Here is a 20,402-nt window from a genome sequence, read left to right on the forward strand (position 1 = left end):
TTTAATTTTTATACAGTTTTTATTGAGGAAAATACAAGCTTTAACAATCCCGGAATCCAATTTTCATATATTTTCTAATATATTAGTATATTCATTTGTATTATTTTGTAGGTGGGGGGGTTCTCGAAAAGGTTGAGAACCCCTGCTCTGAAAGATTGTATTCAAGTGAGAAATGTGATTTTTCACACGAAGAGTTTGGCATGACAAACCGAACAGTACGGCTTCCCTCCCTGCTCCTTAAACACTCCCTGACTCAGTTGCCGAAGACAGAACGCACACACAAAGTGTTCAGGGTGAAACTTGCGGTCCAGAGCAGCGATGCAGCGACCCGAGATGGGCTCTCCGCAGGTCCCACACAGAGTGCCCTGTCTGGAGTGATAGTGCAGGGAACAGAGGGGCCGACCGTTCAACTCCAGGAAGCAACCGTCTGTAAAAGGCTTCAGGCAGTCCTGGATAAATGTAGAAAGTGGGTATTAAAGAAACATTTAATGAAGAGGAATGTTCTGGAATGATAGATTAGGCAGGTGAAGAATTCACCTTTGAAGCTCACACAATAGTACAGACTGACTGACTCCATATTCCTTATTTATAAGGAGTGAGTCACATGACCGTATTGCATTCCAGCCTTCAACGCCACTAATTCACTCACCGCACAGACAAAGCAGTCAGGGTGCCAGGTTCCATTGGCTGCAGACAGATAGTTCTCCTTCACTGGCTCTCCACAGCCGGAGCATTTGGGTGCAAAGAGACGGTAGAAATCCCTAGAGCAATATGGTTTACCATCTCTCTCCATAAACCCTGGAAAAGACAGATCCGTTCAGCACAAACGGATGTTTCTCAAACGACGGCCAGATCTGCTGACTCACAGAATGTGTGGTGTGGGACGTTCTTGGCGTTCGCGGGGTGATAAATTGTTTTAGTTTAATTGATAAAGCTGCAGTTGTCTCACCATCAGGTCCAAACACATTTCCACAGTGGCTGCAGAAAAAATGTTCTGGGTGCCATGTTTGATCCATCGCTGTCAGAATGTTCTGTGCAAAACACAATAAATGACCATCTGCTTGATTTTCTAAAATAATTTATTTGTGAAGTGAAGTGAAAGAGTTTAAAATCACATTCCACATTATACTAGTATTGCATTTTATTGCTATTTAAATTCAAATATAGTCTAGATATAGTATATATATATATATATATATATATATATATATATATATATATATATATATATATATATATATATATATAATACATAAATTAATATTCGATTTTTATGAAAAGACAGTAATTATATATATATATATATATATATATATATATATATATATATATATATATATATATATATATATATATATATATACAGGTTTATCTAAAAAAGAAAAAGATATTTTCTTTCTTGCAACTTATTTCAAAATGTCATATTTCATATACTAAACACACACAATTAATTGTTTGAAATTGTTTACCTATAATACTAATAGTAATAATTTATAATAAATTGCTGCTTTTACAATTTTCTGTTAACATGCCTGAGGAAATTCTAACAAGTAGCTTTCAGAGGTTAAATAGGTCACCTGAATAATAGGACCCTTGCAGTAAGCACAGCGAGGGGAGAAGAGGTTCTGGTAGTCTTTCTCACAGTACGGCTTGCCATCTCTCTCAAAGAAACCGCACGTGCCCAGTTCCTCCCTGCATGCCGTGCACACAAAGTGTTCGGGATGCCACACCTGACCCAGAGCTGTGATCATCTGCAGTATGGAATACAGGACGACGTGTTTGTCAGTACCAAAATCTGATTAGCAACTTGCAGATTGTCCTTCTGCGTCTTTCTAGTACCTTCCCAGCTATACACTTGCCACAAGAAGCACAGTGGCCTTTGGCAGCTGTCTGGACCCCCATTTTCTCCATGTCTGAGGTGAGAGAGCCCAGCAAGTCGTCTATAGCATCCACATTCTTGGATGCTTTCTCTGACAGAGGAGGATGCTGTGGTTCCTGTCCACCATCACTTCCTTTATTTTCCTCCGTTTTTTTGCCTTTCATTGATTTGTGAGCCAATGGAGGCGGGTTGGATGTGGGAACTGGTTCCAGAATCTACACAAAACAAAGCATTTCTGGACTATTTCAGTGACTTACTTACTGCAATTGACAAGGGGACATAAATTAGAAACTTTAATATGTTTATACTGCCCTCTTCTGGCCATACTCATAATGTGCAATAGCGGTTTAACAAACATGTCCACCTCACGTTGCGCTCACCTCCAGGCCTAGCCCTAGCAGATCATTCATGATGGAGTCCAGCTCTCGTGTAGCTGTGCCAGGACTCATCACTCCGGCCTCCACAGGGACCGGAACCACACTAGGAAAAAAAGATTCTGCTTATTATTAAACTGCTGGACACCATGAATGCCAAAAGGTATGATAAATAAGATACGTCAACAGACTGGCCCTTTCTACTCCAGATTTTGGAGAGGGAAGGATATACCTGTAAGGATTACATGGCTTTCCTGGACCGGTCTGTAATGGGAGGAGAAAGACATTAGAATCAGTTTGTGCCTAAATACTGTAGATATTTACCTGTTTAAAGTTTGGGGTTGGTAAAATGTTTTTGTTTTGGTAAAAGTTCATATTTTAATGTGACAAGGATGTATTGGATTGAGACATTATTTATATTTGTGCTGTCAAATTAGTTTTTGTTCAAAAAAATATATGAGTGTGTACTGTTTCTTTTATTATGTAAATACACACACATACATGTATATGTTTAAGAAAAGCAAGTTATGCTTATATAATAAATATGTTTGTATAAAATATAAATTACATGAAAATATGTTTAAATAATTTCCAAATATATACTGTATCTCTGTGTATTTAAATATACACAGTACAAACACATCTTGATTAAACAACAATTTTTATTTTGGATGTGATTAATTATTTCACAGCGCTACATGATAGCAGATAAATGCTTCTTTTGACTTCTGACAGAATAAAAAAAGCATCATGGTTTCCACAAAAATAAGCACAAGTGTTTTCAGCATTGAAGATGATCAGAAATGTTTCCTGAGCACCAAATCAGCCTTTCAGAATGATTTCTAAAGAATCATGGGACACTGAAGACTGGTAGTAATTCTGAAAATTCAGCTTTATTGTCACAAGAATAGTTTATACTTCAAAATATGTTTAACGAATTATAAAAAAAAAAAAATGTAATAATATGAGCTTAGAGAGACTAATCTTACCAGCCCCAAACTGCGTGTTTTTGAAATTTGAATGCTTTTCAAATTCATATTTAAATTTAATTTGAAAATGAGTCGGCCTGAAATGTAATTACTTGTTCAAGCTGGGATATGTTGTTACTTTTAACCGAGGCTCCCAGTTGGAGAGTTTTGGGTGGAATGGGTGCAGAAGTCTGGGTGGAGTTCTGAGCCAACTCCTCTAAAAGCATGTCTGCAATATCAGATACACACATGTCAAACACCTGAACACGAACTTTGACACATACACAAACCAAAAAAAAAAACATGCTGCACTGAAGTAATCGAGGCTGTGATTGAACTAAAGGAAAGTCGCTGTACGTTAGTAATCTGTGTCATTTCCTGAGGAAGTGAAAAGGCATGTTGCTGTCATCGCAACGGATGCAGAACATAAAGTAAAAAACACATGAATTTCAAACTTTTTACGCACTTTTTTGCTGACATGGAAATATAGAAATACAGACACTGGTTATCTGACTCACTTCTGCCAAAATACCAAGAAAATGGGAGTATAAAAAAATCCTTCACAAGAACATCCGTTTATTCTATAATCATAATATATTTATGCAGAGAAGAAAGATTCCCTCCCTATATATATATATATGTCTATATATAGTTTTTTTTTTTTGTATCACAAACCTGTATTCAAACCTGTTACATCCTGTTACATCTTCAGGTTCAACAGCATTAAAGTGTTTTGTCTATTTCCTAAAATGTCACAGCTTTTCACTGATTATGCACTAGTTGCATTGAAATGTGTGCCATGCTGATGAGTGTTTCACTCTAATACGAGTAGGCCTATACCAAATACCTGCTTGCACGAATAGGTCACAGTCTAAACGAGACTACCAGAATTGTAGTAAAATAATAGAAAATAAACTGCTAATCTCAGTCTTGGGATTGCAAATATGTTACATCTTTACACTTATTAAGACTTTGCTGTTACAATAACATACAGAATAGAAATCATTGAAGCACTCACCGAGTTCGTCCATTGTGGTCTGGGCTGTGAGATGAGAGGTAAGCAGCGTGCGTTGTGTGTTCCTAGTGAGCATGTGTGGTAGGGTGATCTGATACATGCAGCTGTGGGTTGAGCCCGATGTCAAATGTGAAACTGATGTTGCTTCCTTTTTGAGTTCTTGTCGTTACACTTCTTATCTCTTTTAGCCTGTTGCACTTTTGCTAGAATTTGCTTACAAGAACTTTAAATGACTTTGTGGCTGTGTGAACCATTTTATAGAAATTAGATGAGTGTTTGCCCATTTACTCAAATACTTTATTTTATTACACTTATTATGCTAGTTGTAGTAGTAATATATGTTGTGGTATTGCAAAACTAAGTGTGTTTAGTCTGTATTCCAGAAAATGTTAAATGTGTAAAATATAGGCTATTGAAATCAAGACACACAGTGTATTAAGTTTGCTTAAGAAAGATAAACAGAAAAATGTTTTTGTTCCCGCGGCTATACTTCTTAAAAATAACTTAGATCAAGTTTTTAAACGATTAAACCTCTCGATGATCATTTTCGCACTACATTTCCCATAGATCCTAGCTGTGCCGCGAAGACTTGTGGGACAGGAAACGTCCTATCTGCTTTCTGTTTTTGCATCTCGCTTGACATAATAATGTAGAACGGATGACATATTTCACATGATCGCATCGAGAAGATGAATTCAGGCAATATTTACAATTTTCTGTGCAGCATCTCTTTCATCCCGAGATATTTTTAATACTTTTTATACCGACTTTAACGATAGCCTGAGTTGATCGACAAAACGGGTCTTCCTTAAAAGGGCAACGGTTTGAGCAAGTGGGCCCCGCCAACACTGTCGCTCAGGGTCTTATTTAAGGTATGTCATTGGTTTATTGCTACTTATAAGTTGTCATCTTAAGACATATTATTATACATATAAATAAAATGAGGCGTGAGAGCAGCTGCTGGTAGCGCTATCCATGATGAACATAGCCTGAAACTTTTAAAACGTGTGTTTGTGTTTTCATACAAAACACTTAATGTTTCAGAGCATAAATGACCTTTTATATGAACTGTTTTTATTATATAACTTTTCTGTTAAATAAATACAGAAAACTATGTCTAAATGTTTGACAAGGCTGCAAATTTACTCCAATTTAAATAATTTTACAGTAGTCATGGTGAATTAATATTAATAATTTAATAGCGGAGACATTTATTTATCAACCTGAGCTATAATTGTAACCATTACAGTGCTTTTACAGCACCATTACGTTTTGATATTACTGCAAATATGACATTTTGGAAACCACTGATTGCCATTTATTGTTTATTAACAATTTATGAATCTCTCTGTTGACTACAGTCCACATATGTACTACAGCAGCGCACATACAAACTCATTATCTTCACCTGATTTCTCTCTTCATCTTCAGTGTCGTTTGAGTGGCACCTGTCAGTGCGATGCCGTCCTATAAAGACACTCAGAGCAGTCAGCGGCGCAGGGAGCTGGATGCCCGCAGGAGTAAGTCTCGCGTGCGGCTGGGCTCGTGTATGCTGAGCTGGTGTCAACTCAAAGAGGAACTGGGCTTCTCTCTTCACTCAGAGTTCGCTCAGTATCTGCTGGAGAGGTATAATACAGTCATCCTGTCCTGCAGGGAGATACAGTTACCCTTAGACCCACTAGATGACAGTTCGTTGGATGAGCGCTCTGGAATTCCTGTTGAATTGCATCTGCAGTTGTTGATTCTGGCTTTGAAGATGAGACTTTTCCAGTTGTTCTAATCCAGCTCCAAATCATACAGGGAAAAGACAGGAATTATGAGTGATCTTAAAAAAAAAGTATAGGCAGAAAAGCACAGATGAACTTGGAGTTTTAAACATATTTAGGTTTGGCTGACAGCCAGGCCTTTTGGTGCTGAGTGAAGTGTTTTACTGTAGATAAAATGTGGTCTAACTGATGATGACATTTGCTTTATGTTTTGCAGCTATGCTTCAAGAGTTTGCATGAAGTGCTCAGGTAAACCACTGACTCCCTCCTTAAAGGCATAGCTCACCATCAAAAAGACAAGTCAAGACATCGTTTACTGTAGAATACTTTATCATTTATCAATTATATTACTATGAAGTAAATGAAACATATTTTGTGTTGTTAAACATTCAAAAGATGCAAAAGGATCTCCATTTTTAGTATTGTTGTTGTCCATTACACATATCCCAAATCGAAATGCATTTAAGAATGAAAATTACAAGATACGATATATTATTTTCTAAAAAATGTATTACAATTAGATTATGGCTCCTCCAGTGGAATGAGACAATCTTGTTTTCCCTTTGAATTGTTTATTTTTACACCTCACTAATATTTATTTATGCTTCAGCCATAAACTCGCTTAATATTGATAACTTTTTCCTTTCAGAAAATATATTGGTATATATCTTGGTTGTATAATGTCTTAGATATTTATACCTGGAAAAAAAGACAAAAATACTCAATAAAGATTCGTTGACACCAAAAATGAAAACTATAGTATTTGGATAACTAGAATGATAAGCCTCCATACCAATGAACAGTGAAGTTCTGTTTATTGGTATTTTTGCAAATATTTTTGAAACCAAGGATTGCCATTTATTAAACAATTTGTCTATTGATTTCAATCCACATTTGTACCACACCAGCGAACATACAAGCCTGAGGATAACTACAATGATAAATGCATTACCATGCATGCCAGTGCACAATGAAGTTCACAAATGCAGCATTCTGAAAGTGATTCCAGTGATATTGTTCCTCTATGTCATTATTTTTAGGGTTATAGCGTATACTTCCCTATTCTCACAAAATCTGTTAGTTACATGCATTTGGTGTGTGTATAAATGTGAAATGTCTACTCTGGTTATATATTGGATTTCTTTAGGGCATATGAAAGGGGAGCAAAGCACTTTGTCGTCTACCAAGGAGACTTTGCAGGAACTCATTCTGATGGTCCACAAGCATGGACAGACATGTCCCCTTCCCCCTGTCCTGCATTCGGCCACAGTCAAAAAAACAACAGAGCGAGATCAGAGCTCTCTTGCTGCAGGGACAAGAGAAGCTGAGTCCAAAGACTCATCCGAGGTGGACATGTGTCTTAAATACACCTGTGAAAATGGACATCATTTTTTGTGGTCTCCTCTTAAGAAGATAACGACATCGAAAAATCAAGGTGATAGAACTACACTTAGCCCAAAGAAACTTAAACAACGAGGCAGGAGGCGGCAGAAGGAGCCAGACACGGACATGGAAAGACAAGAAGTGATGACCAGATTAAAAACCAAACAACAACAACAAGAAAATGCTAAAGTTAGCACAAATGACTTGGAACAGAAACACAACACAAGGGCTGAAACGTTTATGGAAAACAAGAATACAGGTGATTGTTTTTTAGGTATCTTTCTCAAACACACGAGCTGTTTTTGTTATTCGAGATCTAACTATAACCATGTGTTAAGGTGTTATGACTCCTGAGACACAGGAAGGAAATGTGGCTGTTGACTATTTACATTCAGAGCATGGGTATAAATCTTTGCATATTTGGTTGTTTAGCTGTATTTATAATATTTTGTTTCAGTTTGTTTCAGTCTCTTTGATTTTTTTATTTATTTATTTATTTTTTGACTGTTAGATCCCCGGCAGACAGCGATGAGCTGACAGTAGATCGACCTGCAGGAGTTTCAATTGAAAACCAAAGTCCCACTGATATGTATGTGTTCTACTCATTTGTACTGAAACACTTGACTGAAAGAGGCCTTAAACTAACTGTCTGTCTCCTAGCAATGAGGAAGCTGCAGTGCTGAATTTAACCAACAGAGGGGCCCAAAGTAAAGCTGATCCTCCTGACGCACACAACAAAAAGGCAGGAACACTTAAAAATATAAGGTGAATTTATCTGACGGCACATATTTCTCTATTTTGCTTGCCAGTAAGTTGTATGGTACCATAAAATTTTGCACATTTTTCTCTCCAGGCCACAATTACTGAAAGATGATGTGTCCCAGATTGGTGGCAAAAGAAAACGGTTTGTTATTTAATTTAACCAAGATAAATATATTAGTTATATATGTATTGTATAAGTGTTAAAACATTTATATAGCATTTTATATTTCTGTAGTTTTTTATGTATAGTTATGTATGTTTTAAATATTTGAGCAGTCATTTATGTATTTTGTATTATCTGTTAACGTCATAATTAGATAACTTATCTGTGTTTTTGCAGAAAATCAACATCCAAAGTCATTTTGCCCTGTGAGTTTGAAGGCTGCGATAAGATTTTCTCCAGTCGACAGTATCTGAATGTGAGTGCCGAGTTAGTATTGACACGTCCATTAATCTTAACCAGACTAAAACAAGTCTGAGAGCGAAGAACTCCTAACTTCCATTATTCTGCACTGATCCGTGAGAAAATAAACTTCATTTAATTTAGAAATATGATGACCGCAAGGTTTTATGGAAAAGCGTGAACACCGACGGGAGGGCGAAGTACCTCACAATCTGTTCTTCTCCACAGCATCACGTCAAGTACCAGCATCTCCAGCAGAAGACCTTCATCTGCTCACACCCCACCTGCAGCAAGTCATTCAACTTTAAGAAGCATCTGAAGGAGCATGAAAAGTTACATAGTAGTGAGTTTTTAGTCCACATGAATGATGTTTGTGATAAATGTCCAGTGTACTTCTGTACAGGCGCTATATACAAAGTAGATGAGTATATGCATGCATTGATGTGTCTAGATATAGGTTTTTAAAAGAGAAAAAAACACTTTCCACGTGTTTTGTTGTTACTACCCAAGGTTGTGTATCTAATCAGACAAAAATTCATTTTTGGTAGGCGATTAAAGAGATGGCAAAAAGGGGAAAAATAAATCTAAAAGAAATGGGTCCCATTATTTACTAGGTGCCATTAAGTACTACTATATGCACTTAAATAAAAAAATAGCTTTTTTTACATTGTTTTTTTTTCCTACTATTGAGGTAGAATACTGGTAAGATTAGGGACCGGTTTGGTGGTATGGTTAGGTTTGTAACTGTAAGTACACTATAAAAACATGTACGTACAAAATAAGTGCATTGTATCAAATTATTATATTAAATGTTAGTACATCATAGATAGAAACGCTTAATATAAAGTTATTCCCAAAAAAACTATGAACAGTTATAGAAGGTAAAGCAATATATAATATAATATATATATATACTATATATAATATATATATATAGTGCTATTTTTTTATTTAATATAACATTAATACTAGTAATATTGTTGGCATATAGCATTTTTTGTCGTTGTTATCTAATGTAAAAACTGTATTTGGAGGCAAAGCCACCGTATTACATTAAATAGCATGAATTAGTGTTTTTCATGCTGTGGTTCTCTCTTTCTGATTCTGTGTGTGTGTGAGATCAGAGAGACTACATCTGTGAGTTCTGTGCCCGGGCGTTCCGAACCAGCAGTAACCTGATCATCCATCGCAGGATACACACCGGAGAGAAACCGCTGCAGTATGAGTTTCACCAGACACACGTGCACTAGGCCCTTTGTTTACACCAAAACTTGCTTTACTCCAAAACTAACTTTTACGCGAACATCCCATCAATATTTAACAAAACAACTGCGTTGTTCAAGGCTTTGCTACTACAGTTTTCAGCTCCAGATCTAACCGGCCCCGTCTCTTTCTCAGGTGTGAGGTGTGTGGCTTTACCTGTCGACAGAAAGCCTCTCTGAATTGGCACATGCGAAAGCACAATGCTGAGAGCACGTACCAGTTCCCCTGTGAGATATGCGGTCGCCGCTTCGAAAAAAGAGACAATGTCACGGCTCACCGTAGCAAGAGCCACCCAGACTATAATACAGCCACTCCGGAACTGACTCTTCCCCTTCCTCCCTCTGACCCACTCCTGCATCCCTCGGGGCACAGCGGATCTTCCCCTTCTGCTTCAGACAATCACACTGCTGTAGAATAACATTTGTTATGTAGTATTTTAATTAAATCTAACAATTTGTGCATCCTTGACCTTGAGCAAACTGTCAAAAAAAAAAAAGCTAAGAAATTGCCAAGTGATGCATATATTTTTTTTTATGTGTGTGTGTTGTTTTTTAAATATGTCTTGTTTTGCCATTGTGCAGAAGCTGTATTTATGTTAAATTACCCTAATCAGCATACTTAGGTCAGTGTATTAATTATTAATGACAAATTTAATGATGATAATTTATTAACTTATTGTTCATGGGTAATATTATGAGCCTTTAGAATAATATGGGCATTATCCATTAATTGTCAATTTGTTGAAACTGCGTTTAAATTTGTCATTTTTTATTAAATTTGATTTTAATATTAATATTAATACAATTGTAATATTCATTTTGTGGTGGAATTGTGTGCTTATTTTATAAAATATCCAGAAAATATTTGCTCAGCGGTTTGTCTTCATTTTCGGAAAATAAGTGAATTTGCATACATTACAATAATCGAACTCAAGGGTTCCCGCCTTTTGTAAACACTTACTTTGAATGACGAACGATTTGTCCAATGACTCTTGTCCTTGGCAGGTGGGCGTTGCCTTTTGAAATTTAACCGTTATGCTATTGGCTAAGAAAAGCGGCATTGAAAACGCAGTTGCCATGCCTACACAGTTTTGCTCCGGTGACGGTTGAGTGACGGGAAAGGTGAACCAATAGGAGCGCAGGTGGGTGGGGCGTTTCGAACACTGTCAACTGTTAGTTCAAACCTTGTACTCTCCGAAACACATTGAACGCGGCACGGTCGGAACAACTACCGGCGTTTACCGGCGATGAAAATGAGCCACGTTGTTTTTACTGAAACCGCAACCAGGTAACACACTTTTTTACGTTTCTACGCACAGTATGAAGTCACTGGTTATGCTGTTGAAACATTTTACCTGGAATGCAACATAATAGGCGTCCGGCGCTAGGCAGCGCATCGTGTGTGTCACTGACAGTGAGGCTTTCCCCAGCGTAGCATCTCTGTTTCAGTTTGTCAGCATTGTGAAGCGAAAGGTTGATCATTTCCAGCAAGGTCAGTTTCAGTTTGGGCTGGCAGCGCACAGCATGCGTTGTGCTGTTCTCCATCAGTGCGTGCATATATTTCCTCTGTCTAGAACAAAGACTTTAGACACGGTGCTTTGTGGAAGGAAGTTGCTGTGACAGAATAATGATGGGCAAAGTAGTGGAGATTTTGTGTCTCTTAGGTGGACTGTAAAAGTTGTGCACTTTAAAATGTTTGTTAACTGTATGCGTTTTATGCTGTATATTTTATCTTGACATTCCAACGAACTATCTAGTATCAGCATTTGTTATTGATGCTTATTTTAAAATATTAGTAAAGAATCCACATTGTTCTGTTTCGTTTAACTAGCAACTATACATTTAGATACTAGGACAGTATTTATTCCAATAGTGACCAATTCCATCTAACACTAGTATTTATTCATTACATACAGGTGCTCATTTCTTTGCTTTCCCAGTTGAATCTAAATTTAAACCTAAATTTACGGTTAGCTTTTCATTTGGCATTAATATTTGTATCTGTCCCAGCTTTATTTGTAGGTATGTTTTAGATCCTAGTATAGAATAGTCAGTAAAACTGAAATGGGTATCAGCAACAGCAACTGGAAGTGAATAGATACTGTATTAAACTTATATTTCCATTAAGTGACACATGTTTAAATGAAAAATAACAGTAATAGAACGGACCCCAGAGAGTTAACATGCTTTTTCATGAATTATATAGAAAATATGTAATGAATAAGTATATTAGCAACTTATTCACTTATTATAAGCTCGAATTTCATGCATTAAAGGACGTATTACATGTTTTGCAAATTATATAATGTCTCTGTCATCCTTGATGAAGTGGATCAGGAGAAATCTCTCTAGAAGTGGCCAGACGCCTGTCCGGAAGTGTGGCAGTTTATTTCTAGAAACACTTGGTGCACAGTGTCATATCCTGAGCTATAGTGCCATGTGGTTGTAGATTTGTGGAATATGGCTGCAGGCTAGTTTTTGCATATTCCCACAAAGTCAAAAGAGCTTTCAAAGCTGAGTTGTTGTTCAACACAGATCCTGGGGCTCATATACACTGTACTCTACTATCTAACTTCACTGTGTGATCTCTTGCAGTGCGTTTTGTAAAAGCGCAGCATGGTATTCCCACCTCATGATAAGAGTCTTGTGATGCAGATTCAGATTGTCTCTTTGAGTGTGTGTATCGACTTGTTCTTGTTTTGTCTGTCCTTAAAAGAACCCAGAGATGTGTTGTACACAAACGAGACAAATAACAAAGACAAATAACAAAGACAAATAAGACGTACTTGAGAGCACTGAGATGTGGCCAAGATAGGAATGAATGGAGGAGTGATTTTAAAAACAATTGAACAAACCGTTCAACCGTCTGATTCCTGTAATGCTGATTCTTGTCAGATTGTGGTCCAGGAAAAATTTCAAGAGATTCTCGAGTTGAGTGACCACTAAAAGAAAAAAGAAACAAACATTGGATAAATAGACTGATTTATAAAATAATTATGAATTAAACTGATTAACAAAAATTTGATAACCAAGTGTTTCTATTCAATTCAGTTATGTAACTGACAGTTATACATCAGTTTGTGTGTTCATTTTACATTATTAGCTATTAAATACTCGCCTCATGTTGCATGCATTAAAAGAGAGCAAAGTCTAGTTACAGGAGGAGTAGGGAAAAAAAAAGTGAAGTTATGGAAAACTGATAAACCCTAGATATTGGGTATGAAGATGCATAATTGTATTCTAATTGTTTTGAGATTGTGGTTTCCTCCAGTTTTTATATTTATTACGTGTAGTCTGCCTTCCTTTTGAAGACCATCCTAATGATATTTTAAGGTTTCGGTGTAAACGTAGACATTATAAAATCAAACTTATGATTTTTGATAGGGCGATCAAATTGAAATTTTGATTCTGCACTGTCAGTACTCACATTATGTCTTTTGGCTTTCTTCATTTCCAAACTTCATGGTTTTTAACACTACTAGCATTGCACTTTACTTGTACTAAAACTTTTAAAGCATGTTACAAATTCAGCATCTGCATTGACAGCACTGCAAGGGACAGATTAATCTGTTGTAATCTGTTATAATCTTGTTTTTGGGTAATGTATGATGACATCTGAGTCTTGCAAACGTGCTTTAATTTTTATGTCAGGACAGAAGACTGATATTACAGCATTTCCTCTGTATGTATCAGTCAGTGCTGCACGGCTCTCCAGCGCAAACATGCATGTAGCTTTCTCTCTGTTAAAAGCTTCATACTGGTTTCGGAGGCTATTTCACACCTCCTATATCACATTATATAAAAGATTGATTAGAGCTCGAACCCTGTAGTCATCTGGATAATTCAGATTCTTACTCAAGCGAAGAGCTTTGAAAGGGCTCTATATCTCATCTCCAGCTTTAAGCTTCCTTTACTGCAGGTCATGCAGTGGATACTTTAACCCCACACGGGGCCTGCTGAGCTGTAGTCGGTCTGACATTTTTAAGTCAAGGTAGATCCATTATCGGGCCCAAAGATTCGAGACACGTGAACGCCAGTGCGGTTTGAGATTAGAGGGATCGTTCAGAAACAGCCCTGACTCTGAAGACCTGCAGTGAAGGACTGAGAGAGGGAGGTGGGGGATGCACAGTACTTTGCATTTAAATTTAAATCGGCTTGAATTGGACTCCTATTGAATAGACTTCATCAGAGGGAACCTGCTGCACTCTCTCATTATCATCTTATTTTAGCAGAGTAAAAGATCTACATTTCAGTCATTCTAGTCCAGTTTTCCTGTCACTTGTTTTGTCTTCCTCTGTCAACTAGTGGTCGTTAGGATCAGCGTTGAAAGATTTGTAGTTGTGTGTCAGTGCTGCTGGCTCACCTACATCCCTGCCAAGCAGGACAGCGCCTGTGGGCAAAGCTTGGCAGCCTGTGGCAGATGGAGGATTTCTGTCTGCTGGGCTGTCTAGAGGCACACAGAAGCCTGGAGAAGGAAACGTGGCTCTGAGCCTAGCTTGATTGTGGGTCATTGTTACATGAATTGGATGTGGGACTTTTCCATAAGTATCAATTTGTGTCAGCCTGTTTATAATTAAATGTTTTAATGGAATGGTTCACCCAAAAATGAAAATGTCGTCATTTGATCATGCTGTACTCCTCGTTACTTTCTTCTATGAAACTCAAAATGAGATTTTATGGAAAGTTAATGATCATTTAAACACTTAGGAAGGCTGTATGAATCTTATTACAAGTCTTCCAAAGTCATGTGGTAGCTTTGTGTGAGAAACATACCCAAAATCACAGAAAACATATGCTGTAGTTTGCTGTCAATCATGCACTGTAAATGTATCCTATTAAATGTATGCCAAAAAATGTATAACCTAATGGTTGCCAGAAACGTACAGCCCTGTATTTCATCAAGTGATAAAATGTTATTATGCCAGTCTACTTGAAGTACTAAAAAAATTATTTAAATAAGATGGGCTGATAACCACTGTGATAATGCAAGTGGTATGATATCAAGTAACATGATGAATCAGAGTTCATTGGTGGACAATTTATTCTGTATAACTCACACAAAGCTGGCTTTAGTATTTAATTTTTATTTGCTGCTTTTTTAAAAATATATGTCTATATGTCAGTCGTAGTTTTAGGTATTTTTAGGTATTTTAGATTCAGTTTAAATGAAAATGAGATTTTATTAAAATTATTCAATTAAATACATTTATTTGTGAGATTTTTGTTTGCACAAGGACTCTGACAACAGTCAAAATCTCTCTCAACACAGAGATCTGATCTCATAATCATTCAGTCTGTCCGGAAAGACATGAAGAAACAGAACAAATTGAGACAGACTAAAACCAGAAGAACTGTCTCTGAAATGAAATTGATAAGAGTTTTCATATAGTGGACCTCTGGCATTTGGTAAATGGCGAAATGTGGTCATGTATGTAAAGGCGAGAACTGGGAAGCAAATTTAAGAACCATTGAACTGCTTTGAGCATAAACTGTCAGCTGTCCTTATCAACGATTGAACAGTGTTTTATTAAAATTATTTATTTCCTCATGACTAATTGTTGAGTGGCATAGTAATAAAAACTGCTTAACGGGAAACTCCAGTGGCGTGTAAATGCACCATTTAGATGCAACTGTCCCCGAATTCAGAAGACCCTAATCAAATTTGCTATCTAGGTCATTTATGAGACGCACGTTGACCCAAAAAAACGGAGAAAGCAACAGTAAGCGTTGCCAGAGAATAGGACTATGTTTATATGTTTATGTCATTTAAATATGTTGTTGGGCTGCACAAACATGCTTTAATGATCTGAATTAATCAAAGTGTTGTGTACAGTTGTTAATTCTGCACACACTCGCACGGCTTATGCAGCTGTGTGATGTACCGGGTGAAGGTGAGCTCTGGCCTGCTGTCATAGACTTTGCTCGAGCACTATTGACAACAACAACAGCATTCAGCAGAGCACAAAAGCCGGCAGAGACTGTGGTTTCATTCTCAACAGAGAAACAAGCTGGACTCTGTTGGTGTGGAAGGATATATGGCTGTTGTCCATGTGAGGCCATTTGCCTGTACTGTTCAGCGATGTGACATGCAATGTTGTCTTAATTGCTAATTAGTTTATAGCAGATAATTTGCTATCTAAAGTGCCTAAGACTTACTTTAGAGGGGTTTAAGACCTTCACCCGTTTGAGAATTTGAACCTTTAACATTTTGTTTTCCAGTCCAGGTCCTTTAATCGTGATGACTGGGAGTGAACAACTTAATTTTACAGCAGGTATTTGAATTGAATTGAACTGAATTGGTTGAGCAGTGATCCAGCAGCACTGAGACTTTCAACTGTTTAATTCAGTCTACTTGTCTACTTGTTTACCCTTTCCAGTCAATCTGTGCATTAGTGTTAAAGATTTTTCAGTGACTCTTTGTCTTTATGAGTGATGAATGACAGAAGTGTTGCTTGAGTGTGATTCTAAATTGATGATTTTAAGAGTGACTTCAAAATATTTACTCAAAACACTGATATACCAGCATACTGGATATTAGATATTGCTCTTACTAGCTTTACCAAGCTTTTTATGGAAGAAATATTATGATGAGCAAGAAGGATTAGTATGATAGTATGTTGCATGTCTATATGATTGAATCATTGAATTATTCACTCACAATTGTGCTGTTGTTAATAATAATACTGCTGTTTACAGCAAAAACATTTATTCTCCTCTGATATTGACTAATTGCTATGTTTTTTGGACCATGGTATTTCAGTTGTCATTATTTAATACATTGGTAAATGAATACTAAATCATTAGGTTTTCTAAGTAACTTGAATATTACTCATAACATTTTGTAAGGGCTTTTTGTTCTTGAGGAAACAGCAGACGGGGCTTCTACAGCATAAGCCTCAGAATTTTCAATAAAAAATCCCCCCAAATGTATTCATAATCGCACCAAATCAAGTTCTGGGCATCTTGCTGAAGCTTTGATGCAGAGATACAGACGGCCCGGCCTGCTGTAGGTGGGTGGGGAATTTGGCAATGCGCTGCCGAAGATCTGTAAAAACCCCTCTGACAGGAAATATTCTCAACTCATGTTCTTTGCCAGAGCAGGTGAGGAAGGACACAAAAACACTCTGATTCACACTAACCCACACGGTAATAAGTATTAGAGGCTGAATTCACCAGACAGCCTTGGCACATCTTTTTCCTCTAAAGGGTTGTTCATCAGGGAATTCGATTTAAGTACTGTCATTTCTTATAAATGTATTTTAGGCCGCTGTTAGTTGGTTTGCTACCTCAAGTTCTTCTCTAATGCAGCCCCGAATTATTTTAGAAATATTTATTTTAAATCATGCCTTTTTCCTCCTTTGGAGTTTCACTCCCCTTACACACACACTCATGGACTTTGACAGATGGGGCTCTAGTAGTCAAGCAGGCTGTCTACTGTTGATTCTTGGCTGTGTAGCCATGCTTCACTCCTGGAGTGGCTCAGCTAGGGGTGATACGCTGCTTCTGTTTATATACAGCACCATATGAAGCTTCGGATAGAAAGGAAGCGAAAGGAGATCAGCGTCTTCCCTCTGAGCGGCATCTGCATCTGCCAATAGTTCTCTAACAATCCTCTCAGTCACAGCAAATTGAGAAAGAGAGCGAGAATAAAAGGATGAAAAGTGCTGAGCGTTGCCATTTAAATCCTGCCAGAGAGGGATGAGGGCAACTGGCTGTGCGCTTTACCTTTGGTAAATTTTTCATACCATCTATATATCACTGTACTTGCTGTGAACACTCAATAGTGTAGACAAAGTTTTAACATGCTTTTTGTAAACTAAACTGTGACAATTCAACAAAAAGTTGATAAAACTGTAGTCAGAATAACTGGTTAAAATTAGTGACAATTAATCAAGTCCGTAAGATGTGGGGTTTTTTTGTACAGGTTATCTTAAGGTTTTTTTTTTAATTTTAAGAAGAAACCTGTCATTTGAGGCTTAGTACTATAAAAAAAGCAATATAAGCTTTTAATAATTTTTTTTTATTTTCAAATAAAAACATGACATGAGGTTGCTTCAAACAATGGTATAAACAAATTATAAATTGTTAATCATAATTAATAATTGCAATTACAATTTCAAGCGAATAATGGATGATTAGGCTATGGTTTTTGTAATAATTGTACAACCCTAATATATGTATGTGTGTGTGTGTGTATGGAAAAAGGCAAAAGCTATTACTAAAAACTAGAGAATAATCTGAATATAAACTTTAAAACCGAGAGCGCCAGATGGATCCTCTAGGACTCACTCCACACTGACCACAGAATGAGCTCTAGAAGGCTTACAGTCTTCAATGGAAAATTCAGCTGCCAGCTTCACTGTGTTTTGGTGCCAAACCCAAAGGGTAGATTTGCCATGATCCCAAATGGCTGGAATGTAGCTATATCTTGTTATTTAACTGAAACCTCTAATTTTTTGCATATTATCATGCCAGTGATTGATTTTAACAAGCGTATGTTAAATTAATATTTTAGTATTTAGTACGAAAAAACCTCAGTATTGCTTTTGTCATGTCCAGTGACATATACATGGTTGACATACAGTATAGACCTAATTACAGAGTATGAGAAGCCAATATTTTGAAATTCCTTCTAGTTCCAGTTAGATCGTATTTCATCCCCTGCATGTTGCACCCTGACGTCTGTTTGGAGCACTCTGAACCAATGACTGAGTCTTATTTTTGGAACGAACCACGCTGCCAAGCTTGCGTCGTCTGTAGGGGTGTAAGGTTGGCTGGCTTGAGTTAATTAAAGGGGTGTGAAAGAAGGAGAGAGGGAGCAAGGCGTATGCATGAGTATTTCCCTGTCTGTGAGAGGTCATGCTGTGCACCGGCTGATGGCCGTCAATGGTGCCAGGAGAGGCCTGGCCAGCCAGAGAAAAGCCCTGTGGTCAGCACTCCATGAGCTGCAGATCCTGCCAGCATCCAGCTCTCAAAAACATAACAGGAATCACACCTCCAACCGGCTCTCTGCTGGGCCCACGCCTGGCCCTCACAAACACATCTACTCAAGGACAGCGCTGTCATTTAGGCCATTTCCTCAATGTTAAACTCTATAAAACTGTTTTTTAAAGACTGTAATTTGTAGAACAAATTGATTTCATATCTGTAATGGGCGAAAACATCAACCAGACTGGTTCTGTCAGCCATTTATCAGCAGAAAAGTGCTGTCAAACAATCCAGAATAAAAGTTTTTGTGTGTGTACTGTGCATATATTTATTTTTTATATGTAAATACACACATACATGTATATATTTCATAAAAATGTTTTATGTTTGTATATGAAATATATAACAATACTAATTATATGAATATAAATATGTAAATGTTTAATAAAAAAACTATGTGTGTTTTATATATACCTAATAAATATATACAATATCAATCAATCATTTTTATTTATATAGCGCTTTTAACAACACAGGTTGCATCAAAGCACTGTACAGTATAAAGTAGAAGAATACAATGACAGGGATGTATAATGACGAGAGTGAACAATTTGTTATTAAATGCAGAGACGGTCTCTGTAATCAATTTGATGTTAATCACTAGAAGTTAAGTGTCCCCAACGAAGCAACGACAGAGACGACAGCGGCAAGGAACCAAAACCCCATCCTTACAGAATGGAGAAAAAAAAACCTGGGGAAGAAACCAGACTCAGTTGGAGCCAATTCTCCTCTGACCAGACGCCCAGAACTTAACTTCCAGTTCAATTTTAAACGCAGCTGTGTAGATAATAGATGATAGATAGATAGTGTAAATAACTTAGTGTGTGTGTATGTGTGTGTGTGCATCATGATACAATACACATATATACATACACATATTTTGTGCATATTCATTTGCACATACATTTAAGTTGAACAAAAATGACATGTTTAGGGCCCGATGAAATGTTTTACTTTTTCCTGACCATTTTTTTTATTGTTTCCAAATTCTGCTTTTAGCATTATTTGAAAGCATAAAAAAATAGTGATAGGCATAATAACTTCAAACTTTGAATTTTATTTTGATGCGTTGCCGTGAATACAGTTCTATGTATGTGATATAACGTCAAGCAGTAAAGTGCTCATGACTTCTGGAGATGCTGTTTGTGTGTTTATGTCTTCATTTAGTAAGACGGCAGAGTCTGAAATCACAGTAAGTTGTCAGCTAATTAAGTTAAAGCGTTTAATTAGTTTGAACCGATATGTTTTGACGCTTGTGTCCCGATCCCATTTCATTCTCCCTCCCTGTACCTTCCTGTCCACTTCCACTGTTCAGCCAGCCACTAAAACCTGTAAAAAGAGAAAGGTGTTTCTGACGGATTCTAACCTGGCTGATGTTAGGATCCTCATTATGAGCCCCTGGTGTTGAGCTGTAAGCTGCTTGTAGCATAATAAATCAGGAGCACAAACCTGTCGTTACAGACACTGATCTGGAAATACCTAAGCTTACGGTCACATTCTGAGCCAACAGTCACTGACAGGATGTGTGTACGATAGAGAGTGAGGAAAGATGAGGAGAGGGAAGGAAAGAGCTTGAAAGTGTGTGTGTGTGTGTGTGCAGTG

The 20,402-nt window shown here is 37.2% G+C and overlaps 3 protein-coding genes across 6 annotated transcripts in view; 2 read left to right on the top strand and 1 right to left on the bottom strand.

Annotated features, from left to right (window-relative positions):
- lpxn (leupaxin) lies at positions 1–4,375 on the bottom strand. The gene is made up of 9 exons (XM_043247781.1): positions 4,240–4,375; positions 3,335–3,450; positions 2,486–2,517; positions 2,260–2,359; positions 1,840–2,094; positions 1,578–1,751; positions 950–1,031; positions 650–798; positions 1–449 (listed from the first exon to the last, which is right to left on the bottom strand). Exons 1-9 carry the CDS (start codon positions 4,334–4,336, stop codon positions 183–185), a joined length of 1,272 nt encoding a protein of 423 aa, XP_043103716.1. The 5' UTR covers positions 4,337–4,375; the 3' UTR covers positions 1–182.
- Positions 4,376–4,508: 133 nt separating this feature from the next.
- Positions 4,509–10,665, top strand: znf692 (zinc finger protein 692). Its single transcript, XM_043247780.1, has 12 exons — positions 4,509–5,108; positions 5,668–5,862; positions 6,220–6,251; positions 7,150–7,644; positions 7,724–7,787; positions 7,897–7,974; positions 8,046–8,150; positions 8,239–8,289; positions 8,488–8,566; positions 8,779–8,893; positions 9,670–9,769; positions 9,949–10,665. Exons 2-12 carry the CDS (start codon positions 5,696–5,698, stop codon positions 10,229–10,231), a joined length of 1,569 nt encoding a protein of 522 aa, XP_043103715.1. The 5' UTR covers positions 4,509–5,108; positions 5,668–5,695; the 3' UTR covers positions 10,232–10,665.
- Positions 10,666–10,967: 302 nt separating this feature from the next.
- fcho1 (FCH and mu domain containing endocytic adaptor 1) overlaps positions 10,968–20,402 on the top strand; it is a 37,264-nt gene continuing 27,829 nt past the window's right edge. For 3 of the 4 annotated variants that reach the window (XM_043246902.1, XM_043246904.1, XM_043246906.1), the window contains exon 1: positions 10,968–11,100. The gene's annotated coding sequence lies outside the window, so the exon portion shown is untranslated. The remainder of the gene's footprint in view (positions 11,101–20,402) is intronic. The other variant, XM_043246903.1, reaches the window with a different exon arrangement.

This window comes from Puntigrus tetrazona, chromosome 8, assembly GCF_018831695.1.
Source record: "Puntigrus tetrazona isolate hp1 chromosome 8, ASM1883169v1, whole genome shotgun sequence".
Classification (NCBI taxonomy): domain Eukaryota; kingdom Metazoa; phylum Chordata; class Actinopteri; order Cypriniformes; family Cyprinidae; genus Puntigrus; species Puntigrus tetrazona.

Excerpts from the sequence above, each read along its gene's own strand:
- lpxn (XM_043247781.1), bottom strand. The coding sequence starts at position 4,336 with ATGTATCAGATCACCCTACCACACATGCTCACTAGGAACACACAACGC. Across the intron at positions 2,518-3,334 it reads ACATATCCCAGCTTGAACAA|ACCGGTCCAGGAAAGCCATG; the intron begins GTAATTACATTT and ends CTCCCATTACAG. Across the intron at positions 450-649 it reads CTGACTGCTTTGTCTGTGCG|GACTGCCTGAAGCCTTTTAC; the intron begins GTGAGTGAATTA and ends ACATTTATCCAG.
- znf692 (XM_043247780.1), top strand. The coding sequence starts at position 5,696 with ATGCCGTCCTATAAAGACACTCAGAGCAGTCAGCGGCGCAGGGAGCTG. Across the intron at positions 8,290-8,487 it reads ATTGGTGGCAAAAGAAAACG|AAAATCAACATCCAAAGTCA; the intron begins GTTTGTTATTTA and ends GTGTTTTTGCAG. Across the intron at positions 8,894-9,669 it reads GCATGAAAAGTTACATAGTA|ATCAGAGAGACTACATCTGT; the intron begins GTGAGTTTTTAG and ends TGTGTGTGTGAG.